Source organism: Tribolium madens, unplaced genomic scaffold (assembly GCF_015345945.1).
Source record: "Tribolium madens isolate multiple individuals breed KSU strain unplaced genomic scaffold, Tmad_KSU_1.1 Scaffold_11;HRSCAF=98;Tcas5.2_LG3b, whole genome shotgun sequence".
Taxonomy (NCBI): Eukaryota; Metazoa; Arthropoda; class Insecta; order Coleoptera; family Tenebrionidae; genus Tribolium; species Tribolium madens.
In genome coordinates this window covers 4,406,813-4,419,487 of record NW_025400975.1, presented here as the reverse complement: position 1 = coordinate 4,419,487, position 12,675 = coordinate 4,406,813, and the positions used below count along the sequence as shown (strand labels likewise).

The 12,675-nt window shown below is 32.0% G+C and overlaps 2 protein-coding genes across 2 annotated transcripts in view; one reads left to right on the top strand and one right to left on the bottom strand.

The window, feature by feature from the left end:
- Positions 1 to 6,307, bottom strand: part of LOC123004600 (insulin-like growth factor-binding protein complex acid labile subunit) — a 9,182-nt gene extending 2,875 nt beyond the window's left edge. Inside the window, exons 1-2 of the mRNA XM_044397924.1 lie at positions 5,805 to 6,307; positions 945 to 1,113 (exon numbers count right to left, since the gene is read on the bottom strand). Of these exons, the coding sequence (XP_044253859.1) occupies positions 945 to 1,113; positions 5,805 to 6,115 (480 nt within the window). The 5' untranslated portion in view covers positions 6,116 to 6,307. The remainder of the gene's footprint in view (positions 1 to 944; positions 1,114 to 5,804) is intronic.
- LOC123004615 (MIP18 family protein galla-2) overlaps positions 5,800 to 12,675 on the top strand; it is an 8,510-nt gene continuing 1,634 nt past the window's right edge. Inside the window, exon 1 of the mRNA XM_044397949.1 lies at positions 5,800 to 6,578. The gene's annotated coding sequence lies outside the window, so the exon portion shown is untranslated. The remainder of the gene's footprint in view (positions 6,579 to 12,675) is intronic.

The following is a 12,675-nucleotide window of genomic DNA, read 5'->3' as shown; positions in this document are numbered from 1 at the left end:
AAAAACAAAACAAAATTTCGTTCTGAAAATACGATCACATTTTTTATATTATTCGTAATTTATATTAATTATTATTTTCTGGAGGCAAATGATCAAAAATAAAACCGCTTGGTTCCATACTTTATATTTATCCTGTATACAAGAATAGAGATTGTGATATCGTCGGAGGGAAGAGAGACTGATAAATAGAATTACAGAAATAAAGGACAAGCTGAAGAAGTAGGATTACTTGTTTCGATTCGAAGAGAAGAAGAACAGGAAGAGGTAAAGATATGAAGAGAATTTATCCACTTGTGAAGACTGAAGTAATATTAAAAAATGAAAAAGAAGAAAATACAACTAACAATTGTTGAATTACCGAAGATATCGCTTAAATCGATTTCATGGAACAAATAACGATGGATCTGAAACTACTATCACAGTTGAAAGAATAATTGTTTTTGGCGAAAACTGGTGTTAAAGAAAGAAGAAAATTTTAAGCGAGAAGAAAGAGAAGTTTTGCAGGAGGGACAAGAGGCACAACGTTTACATTCTAGAACATCATATCGACAAGAAAATTAAGAAGAAGAAAAGAAGAAACTTGTGGATTTAAGCAGGGCCTCTTTCGACAAGATAAAAGTAGATTTGTGAATACACTTAATCTGAGGAAATCTGATGATAAAATGAAAAAAAGAGAATGTTGGAAGGAAATCAGAATCAGAAAAAAAAACAAAAAATGGAACAAATGAATATTCAAAAGAAGAAGTGGAAAAGATGAGTGAAGGGCCATGGACACTCAGAAACAAGAAAGAAAAGGAAGTTGCAAGCCAAAAGAAAGAAGATTGAGATGTGGAAATGAAGAGAACGCGAATCAATTTTGGATGAAAGTGAAATAACGAAACACGATGAATATAATGCATTGCATTTTTGTTATTTACTTTGAAGGAGAAGAAAAAGTTAATTACTTTAAAGCTTGATCCGGAGAGAGTCTTGATCTTGGTCCTTCCTAAATCGACGGTCCTCACGCCCGGCATCCTCTTCCACAAATGTTCCGGTACTTTCCCCAGGAGATTATCGGCCAGGCTGAAGAAGACGACTCTGTTGAGTCCGTCGAAAGTGTCTCCGGCGAGCTCCCTGTAACACATATCGATCGTAAATCGATCGGTCGTGTCCGCGATTCCATTTTTCTGACGAGGTCAATGGTACCGATGGCGCCGTACTCTTAGGCGCCTAGGTGTCCCTTTTTTCCCTTCTCCTCCCGTCGGGCTTCCGAATGAATGTGTTGGCGCGCGACTTCCGGCATTTAGGAATGTGAGGAAAAAAGCGGTCTCGCGATTCGCAGCAGCCCGTCTGGAAAAATAAGCGAGCGTTGAAGTCTCCGCTCCGGCGGTGACAGAGCTTTCTGTCTGGGCACGCGACTAACCGACGAGCGCTAAACACGGAGAGATTTTCATCTTCTTCAATCCGGGTTGAAGATTACGGGCACGCAACTAGCGAAATTGGAAGAAAATAGCAAATACAAATTGTCTATTTCTTCGCGTAAAATATTCGTTGAAAAAAAACATTCTAAAATAGATTCTGGTAAAAATATTGTATACAACTTCCGTGTGTCACCCTAGTAGATAAAAAAAATTAATGAAATGTTTGCCCAGAGTTCGATAAAAAATATTGTCCAGTTTGCATAATAGTAAAGATTTGCCTATAATTATTGCAACATGATTTATTAGTTTTCTCAACCTTTTATCGAGCAATAAAAAGTGGTTTTAATTAAAATTCCGGATATCAAAGTTCACTCTGTTGTATTACATAAAGACAGAGGCAACTCGTGTATCCTCACATTTTTTTTTATGAAAATGCAGGGCGATTTACAAGTGACGCACCAACTAATTGGTGGTTATTAAGAATAAGCACATGCAAATTACAAGAGGGATGTTGAAAAATTTTCTGAGGTCAAATCTGAAACTAAAAACTTATTTTCTTAAATTTTTCATTTCATATTATTTTCTCAAGTTTTTATATTTTACTTCAAGTAATCGTTTTATACAGGTGTTTCAGAACTCGCGACTTAGAGAAAAATGCCAAGATGACAGTAACATGAACCAAATGTTAAAAAAAATCTATCTATAAATTATTTTGGAATTATAGGGGTTTCAATTTTGTACTTGGACTTTATTTATTTATGTTGGAAAAATAATTTTTCATGTTTTTTTGAAGTTTATTAGAAGAGGAAACAAAGAAGATATAGGTATCATGAATTATTGTAGGCATCTTTAACGTGAATTGTGGCTTTTATTGATAAAATTTTTGTAGCTACAGTGTGTCAGTACTTGCGCCCTAGAGAAAAAATTCAAGTAAGATAAGTTACCAGAAACATGGAAAAAATGTTTAAAATAATTTCTTTTAGCAAAAAATTTTGACAATAAAAGCCATAAATAACATTAAACAGAGTTACAATTTAGGATACAACTTCCTTGTTTCTTTTTCTAAAAGCATGTAGCAAAAAACTTGGAAATAAAGTCAAATAAAGTCAAAGTGCAAAATTTAAACTCTCATAAATTTGAAATTTTTATAGGAAGAATTTTTTTAACATTTTTTCCATGCTCCTGGTATGTTACCTTACATGGCATTTTGTTCTGGAGCACGAATTCTGGCGCACCCTGTATACTGAACAATTATGAAAAAACATACAAGATTATCGGTAAAATTAAATAAACATAAAAAAGGTCAAATGTAAAATTTTTTTGACAGAATTTTCTTCTATGTTCCTGATATCCTATCTTACTTGGCATTTTTTTCTGGGGCACAAATTCTGAAACAGCCTGTATATGAATGATGGATAATTGTTTTTGCATTTACTTTCAGTATCTAGCAACTTTTGATTTTTTCTTAATTATTTATTCACAATTTGCAGATATGACAACACTGTGTATAAATTTTAATTGTCGTCATGATTACAATGTTTCTTCCCAAGGAAATTGTTACTGAGGTTTTAAAAATAGTTAATAATTAAGTTTTACTGTTCTTCAACTGCAGTGCCGTTAGACAACGTTGCCATTTTTGTAAATAAGTTTTTACCAATATAATGGATATATTTTTTTTAATTAGGTACTTTTATTTTTTTTTATAAACTTTTCTCTATCATTATACTACTTTGGAATGCTCTGTGTAGTCAAATGAAGCAAAAATAAATAAATTCCAAATTCAATAAAAAATATACTCTATAGTGTAATAATTTAACGAATCTTGAATTTTCTTTACTGCTTTTCTTGGCTTAAGACATCTACCAGATCTTGAATCATTTTTAATCAAAACTGAATTGAATCTTTCTTTTTCTAATAATTTTTGAGTAATTCCCCGCTTTTGTTAATTTAAGCTGTAAGCTGTTCAAAGTTACTGATTTTTTACTCAAAATCTCAATTTTCGCAGTGTATAAAAACACAAGCCAGATGAGTTTTTAGTGTTCGCCTCGTTACTATTGCGAGCACGTCCGTTTAAAAATTTATCTGATCAAATGGTCTAATAGCCGATGGCGCCAACATCTCTGGAAATGTACTCATCTGTTTCAACTGTCCCATTATAGTACACACAATGGTCAATCTTAATGCTCGAATTAACATGTTTACATCAAGTTTTTATTACATTTCCAATTTGATTTACTCCACAATTTCCACAATTATCATTTGTTATTGTTATCAAGCCAATAACAGGTGCTTACAGCTCCAAATTGATTCGACATTTGCCTATTAACCCAGTTAACCTTTTATTTGCAGTGATGCGATCAAAGATTTATGAATCGGAATACGTCAATTGTTCATAAATATGTAACAAATCAAACGAGAGAACAAAATGCAGAAATACACAAATTTTAACGAAGAATTATAACTAATAAAAACATTTCGCAACACTTGGTCAAAAATTAATACCAAATTGGGTCAAATAGTTTAATAATTTAAATCAGGCCCACTTTTGATATTAATCGTTCCAATAAATTGATACAATAACTTCTACAACTGTCAAAGTGTCAAATTCCTGTTTTATTAGAATTTGAGAAGTCAAATTTAAATTCCTATTGAGGGAAATGTTAAAATGACAATAAAAATATTTAGGAAGTTTAAAAAAAATAAATAAATAAAATATCATGTCAGTGTTAAATTGCTTTAAGGTTGTCCAAATTTGGAAAAATATAATAAAACAATGTTTGAAATCAACACAAATAACAAAAATTAGAAAATACGAGTAAAACAAAAAATTAGAGAGTGTTGAAACGTCAAAAGATTAGATTGTTTAAGGGCTGTCCAAATTTATTTGAGATTAATAAAATTGTTGTTATGGTATAAGTGTGTAACATTCAACAATTTACAATCGTTAAACTGTCAATATTATCCTAGTATCACACAGGACTGTTAAGAGGTTTTAACAGCCCGACTTTTGCTATAACACCTGGCTTTTTGACAGATTAATCTTCAAATATTGACATTTTCAAAATTTGATTTTTTTTTTGAATTTAATACGACGGAAAACGAACCACGTACTGTTAAGGGCCATAACGACCACAGGAGGATTAAGGCTCGTGTTCGTCGGGTATCAAACTACTCCCTCGGTCGTTATGACCTTCTTAACAACTCTGAAAACGTAAATAACTATAAACTTCTGCTTTAATTTAGAATTTTCCAAATTTGTAGAAATGGAAAAAAAACTAGTAAAAATGTAATTAGTGTCAAAATGTCATTTATAAATGACTGTTTTAGGGCTGTCCAAGTATGTAAAAAATTGTAAAGAATATATCAAATCAATTAATTGGTAAAATGTAACATAATAAAACAAAAAAATCTCATAATGACAATAACCGCCAGTTTCGTAATTAATTAAACGGACTTTAAAGTTAATGCTGGTTTGGAATGTGAAATTTTTGTCAACAAGTCCAGCGTAATCAGCACATTCTAAACAACATTTAATTAATTGTTCCTTTAAATTCGATTATTAAACTGGCCCTAAATGTCTATAATTAGACTTTCTAGGGCTGTTCATAATTTAATTAATTAATTTAGTTTATTTGTCAATTTGTTGTTCGAACAAAATCTCAAAAATGTGAACTGATTATTTTAGGGCCATTCAAATTGGGAAAAATGACAAATTGCGGTTTTAAATTAAAACACACTTAATTATTAGGTAAAAAATAATAATAAGCATTCATTATTTGTAAAAAAAAATAATAACAAATAAAGTAGGCTTTTCTAATTCCGAGGAAAGTATCAATTTCTGACATAATTGATAAAAAAAGGCAAAAACATTGATAGTAAGTGCTGAATTGTCAATAATAAATCATGAGGACTGTGTCAAACATAGCAATTTTGCACAAAATGGGAAAATGAAAAACATTGCCACTATCCTGCAGGGTTGTCCGAATTTGTGCAAAAAATCCTCAATTTTGCCACGTCTGAATTCCGAATAGACCCAAAAGGAAATGTAATGAATGTAATTATGGTCAATATAGTGAAAACTTGACCGTTTAAGTCCGCTTTGAAGAACCGTCAAATCTATCGGCGATTTCTTGCGAAAATTTTTATCAGCCTTCGACTTTGTCCGTAAAAACTGCTCCCAAGAACAAGTTGTTGTCCCAAAATTCATTCATTAAAGTCGACACTTGATCACCCGATATCGTGTCATTAAAGAGTAATTCCGGGAAAATGAATTTACCAGCGATAATTATCGTCCGAATAAATCAAGCAGGCGACGCTGTAATTGAAACATGAGAAGGTCGGAGGTTATCTGTTTGGTTCGCCTGTCATTTGTCACTACGTCAATTTGTCATATCGCACCCTTACCCCAATCCGTCGTGGTTGAGCTTGAGGTTCTCGATGGTGATGTTGAGTTCGTTGAAGGCCCTATAGGGCAGGTCGTCCAGCTTGCTGAAGGAGATCTTAAGCGAGACGCGGTCCTCCGGCGCGAAGTGGCCCTTGAGGAGGCGCACCACCTGGTCGTAGGAGGTCATCTTATCGCAGTGGATCGTGGTGAGCTTGGTGGAGTCCATGCGGCAGGTGCAGGGGGCGATCTCCTTCCACATGGGGCAGTGCGGAATGCCCACCGAGAGGCCCAGGATGGAGAGCAGCAGGGCCGACATGGCAAAGGTTGTCATCGATCACTTTAGGAGGCCCTTGGTGTTGGCTTTGAGCCGGTCAATGTGTGACTGAGTGACGGTGGCGCCTAAATTTTCTTGAGTGGAGCGCGGCGCCACTGCCCGCCATATATCTCATCTCTATCGGTGTCCCCGGGGTACAACGTGTGTGCAACTCCACCAAGATAATTAGATGCATTGCGTTCGAACCAACGGCCAGAACGAGATTTATTGCGAGGAGGACGTGGCGCCCGACGAGCGACTGCCAGCACTTCCTCATTTAGCTTGGCGCCGAAGACGGCAACTGTTACGGGGCGGAGGCCCTTGCACACAACTAGTGCTCAGTTTTACTTAATTTTGTCAAAACATTTCACAAGTGGTAAGTGCAAATTTATTGCAAAAGTTACTTTCACGTTTTTAGAATAATCGACAAAAAATGTGAATCTACTTGTGGAGTTACGTTTTTATGGAAATTGTCTACAAGGTAAGCATCAATTTTACTTTACTTGATATACAGGCTGACCCAACGAAATATTTCTCGGTCAATGCGAGAAAATCAGCGGGCTGGTAGACGCAAAAGTGTCAAAATATTCAAATGTTTAGTTTTGACATGTTTGATATTTTGGTAACATTGCTGGTGCCATCTACCGGTTGCTGTATGTCAAATACACACATTTTAATGTTTCTGTAAAGAAAGAAGACAAAGAAAAAAGAAAAACAAAAATAATACTAAGATACAGGCCCGTAGCTAGGGGGCTGAACCCTTCTTTAAAACTTTGTCTTTTTTAACAACTTTCTTTAGAAATAATAACGCAAAAAATTATAATACAGACTGAACCAAAAATAACGCACAAAATTCATACCTTTTTCATTTCATTTTTCTAAAAACTCCTTGAACAGCTCATTTATCGTTATTCGTTTTCGAGTAATATTAGAGGTACTAAAAATTATTTATTTATTTTATATTTGTATGGGTGTATTGTGTCTACTATTATTATTTTAAGATCATATATCATTATTTTTTTAATATGATTAAGCGTACTTTTTTGTTTTTTTTTTTTTTAATTGAAATTCGGAACCTTTCAGTAACGTTAGTTAAAGTAAAAAAAAATAACATGTACTACACAGAACTGCACTAAAAATTTTGGGCGCCCAACCTAAAAATTATTTTTAGGTACGGGCCTGATAAGATATTATTGTAAATTTTGTAATTTATTATTAAAACAAAAATTATTATTAATTTTAAGCTTTTCATTGAAAAAAATAGTTGAAATTGCAACACTACATTGTAAAAATGCGTCAAAAATTATAAAATACGGGGTGTCAAGTAAGGTAAAATACCAAGAACATGAAAAAAATGTTTAAAAAAAATCTGTGTCGAAAAAACTTAGACATTTGACTTTTTTTATGTCTATTTAATGATACTGATGATCTTGTATATGTTTTTTTTTTATAATTATTTAGTAAAGGTACCAAAATTTTGCCAATAAAAGCCACAATTAACATTAAACAGAGTTACAATTTAGGATGATACAGGTTTCTTGTTTCCTCTTCTAATAGCTTGTTGCAAAAAAACTTGGAAAATTATTTTTTCAACAGAAATAAATAGAGTCAAAGTGCAAAATTTAAACTGTCATAACTTCGGAATTTTCATATACAGTATGTACCCGGATTGAGTTTACAAGAGGAAAAATTTTTTTATCTTTGATTTTAGGCCAAAACTGCAAAGGAAAAACATTTTTTGCTTCACCTGAAACGAGCAAATTTGTACTTAAAACTTCATTATTCTGATTCAGTGAAAAGAAAAGTTAATTTTTCTCTGCTTTTTAAGTCATCACATTGGCGGTTTTAATTATTTGACATCAATATGTCACTTTGTCAAATAATTTATTAATTAAATAATGACAGTTCTTGTTAAAACTGACTTTGCTTTTTACCTTAAAGCTGTTTCTTTGAGTTGCTGTTTATTAAAATTATGTTTTTCACAAACATTTTTGTTATTTAACTTGCGTAAACTCATTTGTCAAAGTGACATCATTGTCAAAATAATAAAACCGCGAATGTGATAGTACTTAAAAAGCAAAGAAAAATTATTCAAAGTCCAAAATCAAGAGAAAAATGAACTTTTCTTTCTACTGAGTTAGAATAATGAAGTTTTAATTACAGATTTGCTGGTTTCAAGTAAAGCAAAAAAATTTTTGCCTTTGCAGTTTTGGCGTAAAATCAAAGATAAAAAATTTTTTCCTCTTATAAACTCAATCCGGGGACATACTGTAGATATAATTTTTTTAGCATTTTTCATGTTTCTGGTATCTTACCTTACTTGGGGCGCGAGTTCTGGCGGACTCTGTATGTGATTATCAATTAATGAAAAACGATTTTAGACATTTGGAAGCAAAACGCGGACCACTCTGTAAGATACCCTACATGTGGTGGTGCGTTTTTAAGACTCGCAGTGATATTTCGAATTTTTTTCAATCTTATTTATCTCATTTTTTTAATAAGTAAGCACTTTCGGAAGAAAATCACCAAGTTTGTATAATCTATCCTGAAAGCGTTATCATGGCAGTAAAATACAGCTCGTGCAAAAGTCAAACAAGGTGACATTAAAATGTTTGCTAAAAATCAACATGTGTCAGGTCTGTTAAAAATGGTGGATGCGCCACAAAAATGCAATAAATCACGGAGAAAATAGAAGTGTTTAGTGTGTGTGTGTTTTTTAATGTGTGAAAGAGAAGGCGGAGGAAGCGTCCGTTCTATCTATTAATAAATAAAATCTCGCCGAGTCATAAAATTTATTTTGTGAATAAGTGGAATTCCAACGTGATTATCATTGATTTACTCCTGTGTTTACGTTCAGCGACGTCAAAAATTCCAAATAATTTAGAGCCGCAATGGGAATGTATAAGAATTTCGGACGTTCGCGTGTAAAATATATATTTAACTCGATTTATGAGTTGATGTTTTTGTAACCGTTGATCCAGAAGCGATGTATTTACACAATTTACAGCACGCTACATTTATGAGCGATAATTTGATCGTTTAGGGCGATTTGTTGTGGAAACACGACACCGATAACAATATTTTGATGGCATAAAGGAGACACAAGTCTGAGGTTGACATGACTATATCTGACACATATCGACATGAACTGATCTAAATTTTAAACCGATAACGGAGCCAGAAACGTAAATACGGAATGAGTTGGGCATGTGTCCATTTATCTAGAGTCAACAGGTGGTGCTTGAGCAAAAATTCGGTCCAGATATTTTTAAAATAATTTTTGAGAGGGCTACAAACTTTTATTTCAATGTTTTATTGTTTTTTTTTGCCACATATGGATTTTTACTTTTATGCAAGGTAGTTAAATATACAAGGTTATTATAAATGTTTGTAGTTTTTCATCGTTTCCATACCAAGAGGATCTAATAAGAACTTTAAGTACATGTTATTATGAAGCAACACACGACAAATGCTAAATTAGAAATCATCGCCAATGAGTACAAACATTTATAATGACTCTGTATTACAATGAGGCATATCGATAGATTTTTAAAATTATGTTTACCTTCTAGGATAGTAATCAGTTTTTTTTTCAATTTATTTCTAATTATTTCTTTTATCGTGTCAATATTTTTTATTCGTCTCTTAGTTATTACTTTTTTTAGTATGAGTTTAAGGAATTGATAAAATCATCAAAAGTTTTATTAAATTATAAGAGTACAAAATTTGTAATGATCTTCCAGCTTATTTATTTGATAGCAAGAGTTTGATTTTTGCTCTTGTTTTATTTAAGTTTTTATTTAAAATGTTATAAAAGATTTGTTACGGAAGGTCATTTTTTAGGAAGTCGTTTGTTCCTCAACAATTTTAATATGCTATTTTAAATTTTTAGCTTTTTAATAAAAAAAGAATAAGATTCAAATACATATCATATTTAAAAGCAGTACTCAAAAATATTGAACACAGTTCGTAGACAACGTTGCTTCTGCAAAATTTTAACATTAATTAAAAAAAGTATCTAGTTTTTAAAAACGAGGAAATTTAACGAAAAAGTCTTTTTATTTATAAAAAGTATAACAAAGTTTTATTTTCCAAATTTAACTTGTAACTTAAAAAAAACAATTGGTCCAACATTTATAGACACTATGTAAATCATGGATGTTTAAAAAATAGTCAATATTTTTGTGCCAACCCAAATTTTCGATTAATTTCCCAATTTTCGATGAAATGTTCAATTTTTTTCTGTGTGTGTAACTTAAAAAAAAAACAATCAATCTAACATTTACAGACACTCTGTACATTATCGATGCTTAAAAATAGTTATTAAAAAAGTCATTTTTTTTGTGACAAAAAAACAAATTTTTGATTGATATCTTTTTGATGAAATGTTTAAATTTTTTCTGTGTAATTTAAAAACAAAACAATTGATCCAACATTTACAGACACTCTCTACATCATTGATACTTAAAAAATAGTTATCAAAAAAGTCAATATCTTTGTGAGAACGCAAATTTTCGATTAATTTCCCAAGTTTTCGATGTAATGCTTATTTTTTTCTGTGTGTAACTTAAAAAATAATTAGTTCAACATTTGTAGAGACTCTGTACATCATTGGTGCTTAAAAAATTGTTATTAAAAAAGTCAAAATTTTTGTGACAAGGCAAATTTAACAACTTATAACTTAAAAAAACAATTGGAGCAACATTTATAGACACTCTGTACATCATCAGTGCTTGAAAATAGTTATTAAAAAAGTCAAAATCTGTGACAACGCAAATTTTCCATTAATTTCTCAGGTTTTTGATGAAATGTTTAAATTTTTTCTATGTGTGTAGCTATCGATGGTAAAAATTGTTATTAAAAAAGTCAATATTTTTGTGACAAGGCAAATTTTCGATTAATTTCTCAATTTTTTTCTGTGTGTGTAACTTAAAAAAGACAATTGATCCAACATTTTTAGACACTCTATACATTCTCGATGCTTAAAAATTAGTTATTAAAAAAGTCAATATTTTTGTGACAAGGCAAATTTTTGATTAATTTCTCAAGTTTTGGATGAAATGTTCCATTTTTTTCTGTGTGCGTCCTCCGAGCAGGACCAGTGACCTAGGTCAGTGGCACTCGAGGCCGTTTGCGCTGATAATCCCCGCGAACCGGTCCCAAATATGCATAAAGAGTCGTGCATCCCACCTCGTAAATAATCTCTTAATACGAAACTCGTTCGAAATTCCGAAAATTCCAAGCATCGGTTAAAAATAATCACCCGTTACCAAATTTATAAATTTGTCGTTTATTTTTGGGGCCCACGCTCGTGTGCGTAGCGCCGCCTGGCGATGAGTGACGCACGCGACCCCCTTAAGACTCCTTCATGAATCGCAGACGTCACGTATTAATTATTAACAAATTGCTCAATAAACCGGCTCAATCTGAATTATTTTACGACAATTTTATTGCCACTTTTTCAATAATCTCCGCTTATCAGTCAAAAAACATCAACATGTTGGATGCCATCAGACCCATTAAATCAGCGCTGTTGGCACCAAAAAACCCCTAAAATCTTATTTATGAGATTTAGATTGGGTCAGAGGGTATCGCTGCAAGGGGGTTTCGGGACGTGGCGCCTTCGTGACCAAAAAAGACACTGAGATGTGATGATTGATTGGTTTTGATTTATAATCGAGAGGATGAGACGTCAAGAACCCTGATTTAGGTATAACAGCATTCTTATGACACAATCACCGACTCTGACGCCGGCGCCTGAATATTTCTACACTTTTATTTTTATTTACATATTGATATATTAATTGCCCCATGCTGAGGACGGTTATAAACAACATAAAAAAGACAATTTAGAACTCGCGGAATGTTGTTGACACCTCATATTTTATTTTACAACGCATGAAGGTGAGTTATTACATCGAAAATTACTGATTTTTTTTCTTAAATACATTGAAATGTTTGAAACATGGGTGTTACAATTACTTCATACAAGGTGACTCTACTAAAATTTCTCCTTTCTTACTAATAAACTAAAACTAACAAGACTTCACACTAGGCTACCGTACATTTTTGGTACATTTACGATTTTTTTTAGATTATATGAAATTACTGGAATTATTTTGGAATGACGAAAATACTTTTGGAATAAGTGAAATAATTTTAATTGAATTATTTAGAAACCTAGATGCAATCAAAATTATTATTTTATACAGAGTGACTCTGCTAATACATCTTTTCCGTTTCTTACTAATAAAATAAGATCACCAAGACTTAATAGTATGAAAGCTATTATAGTATTTGGAATTTTGAAATTATTTGTAAATTACTTATATGGAATTACTGGAACTACCAGAATTTCTGTAGAATTTTTTGTAACTGTCAAGATGTCTATCATATTTTTTTTTTTAAATTTTATTAGATAACTGATAAATTTGTCATAAATATCTGGTAAAAACATGGATGCAGAAAAAAGAAATTTCGTAGTTTTTCAAATACAAAAAGCTTTTTTGGAATAAGTACAATCAGTATTTTTTAGTGAATAATACTTCCAGAGAACTACAAAAAAAATTGATTTTAGG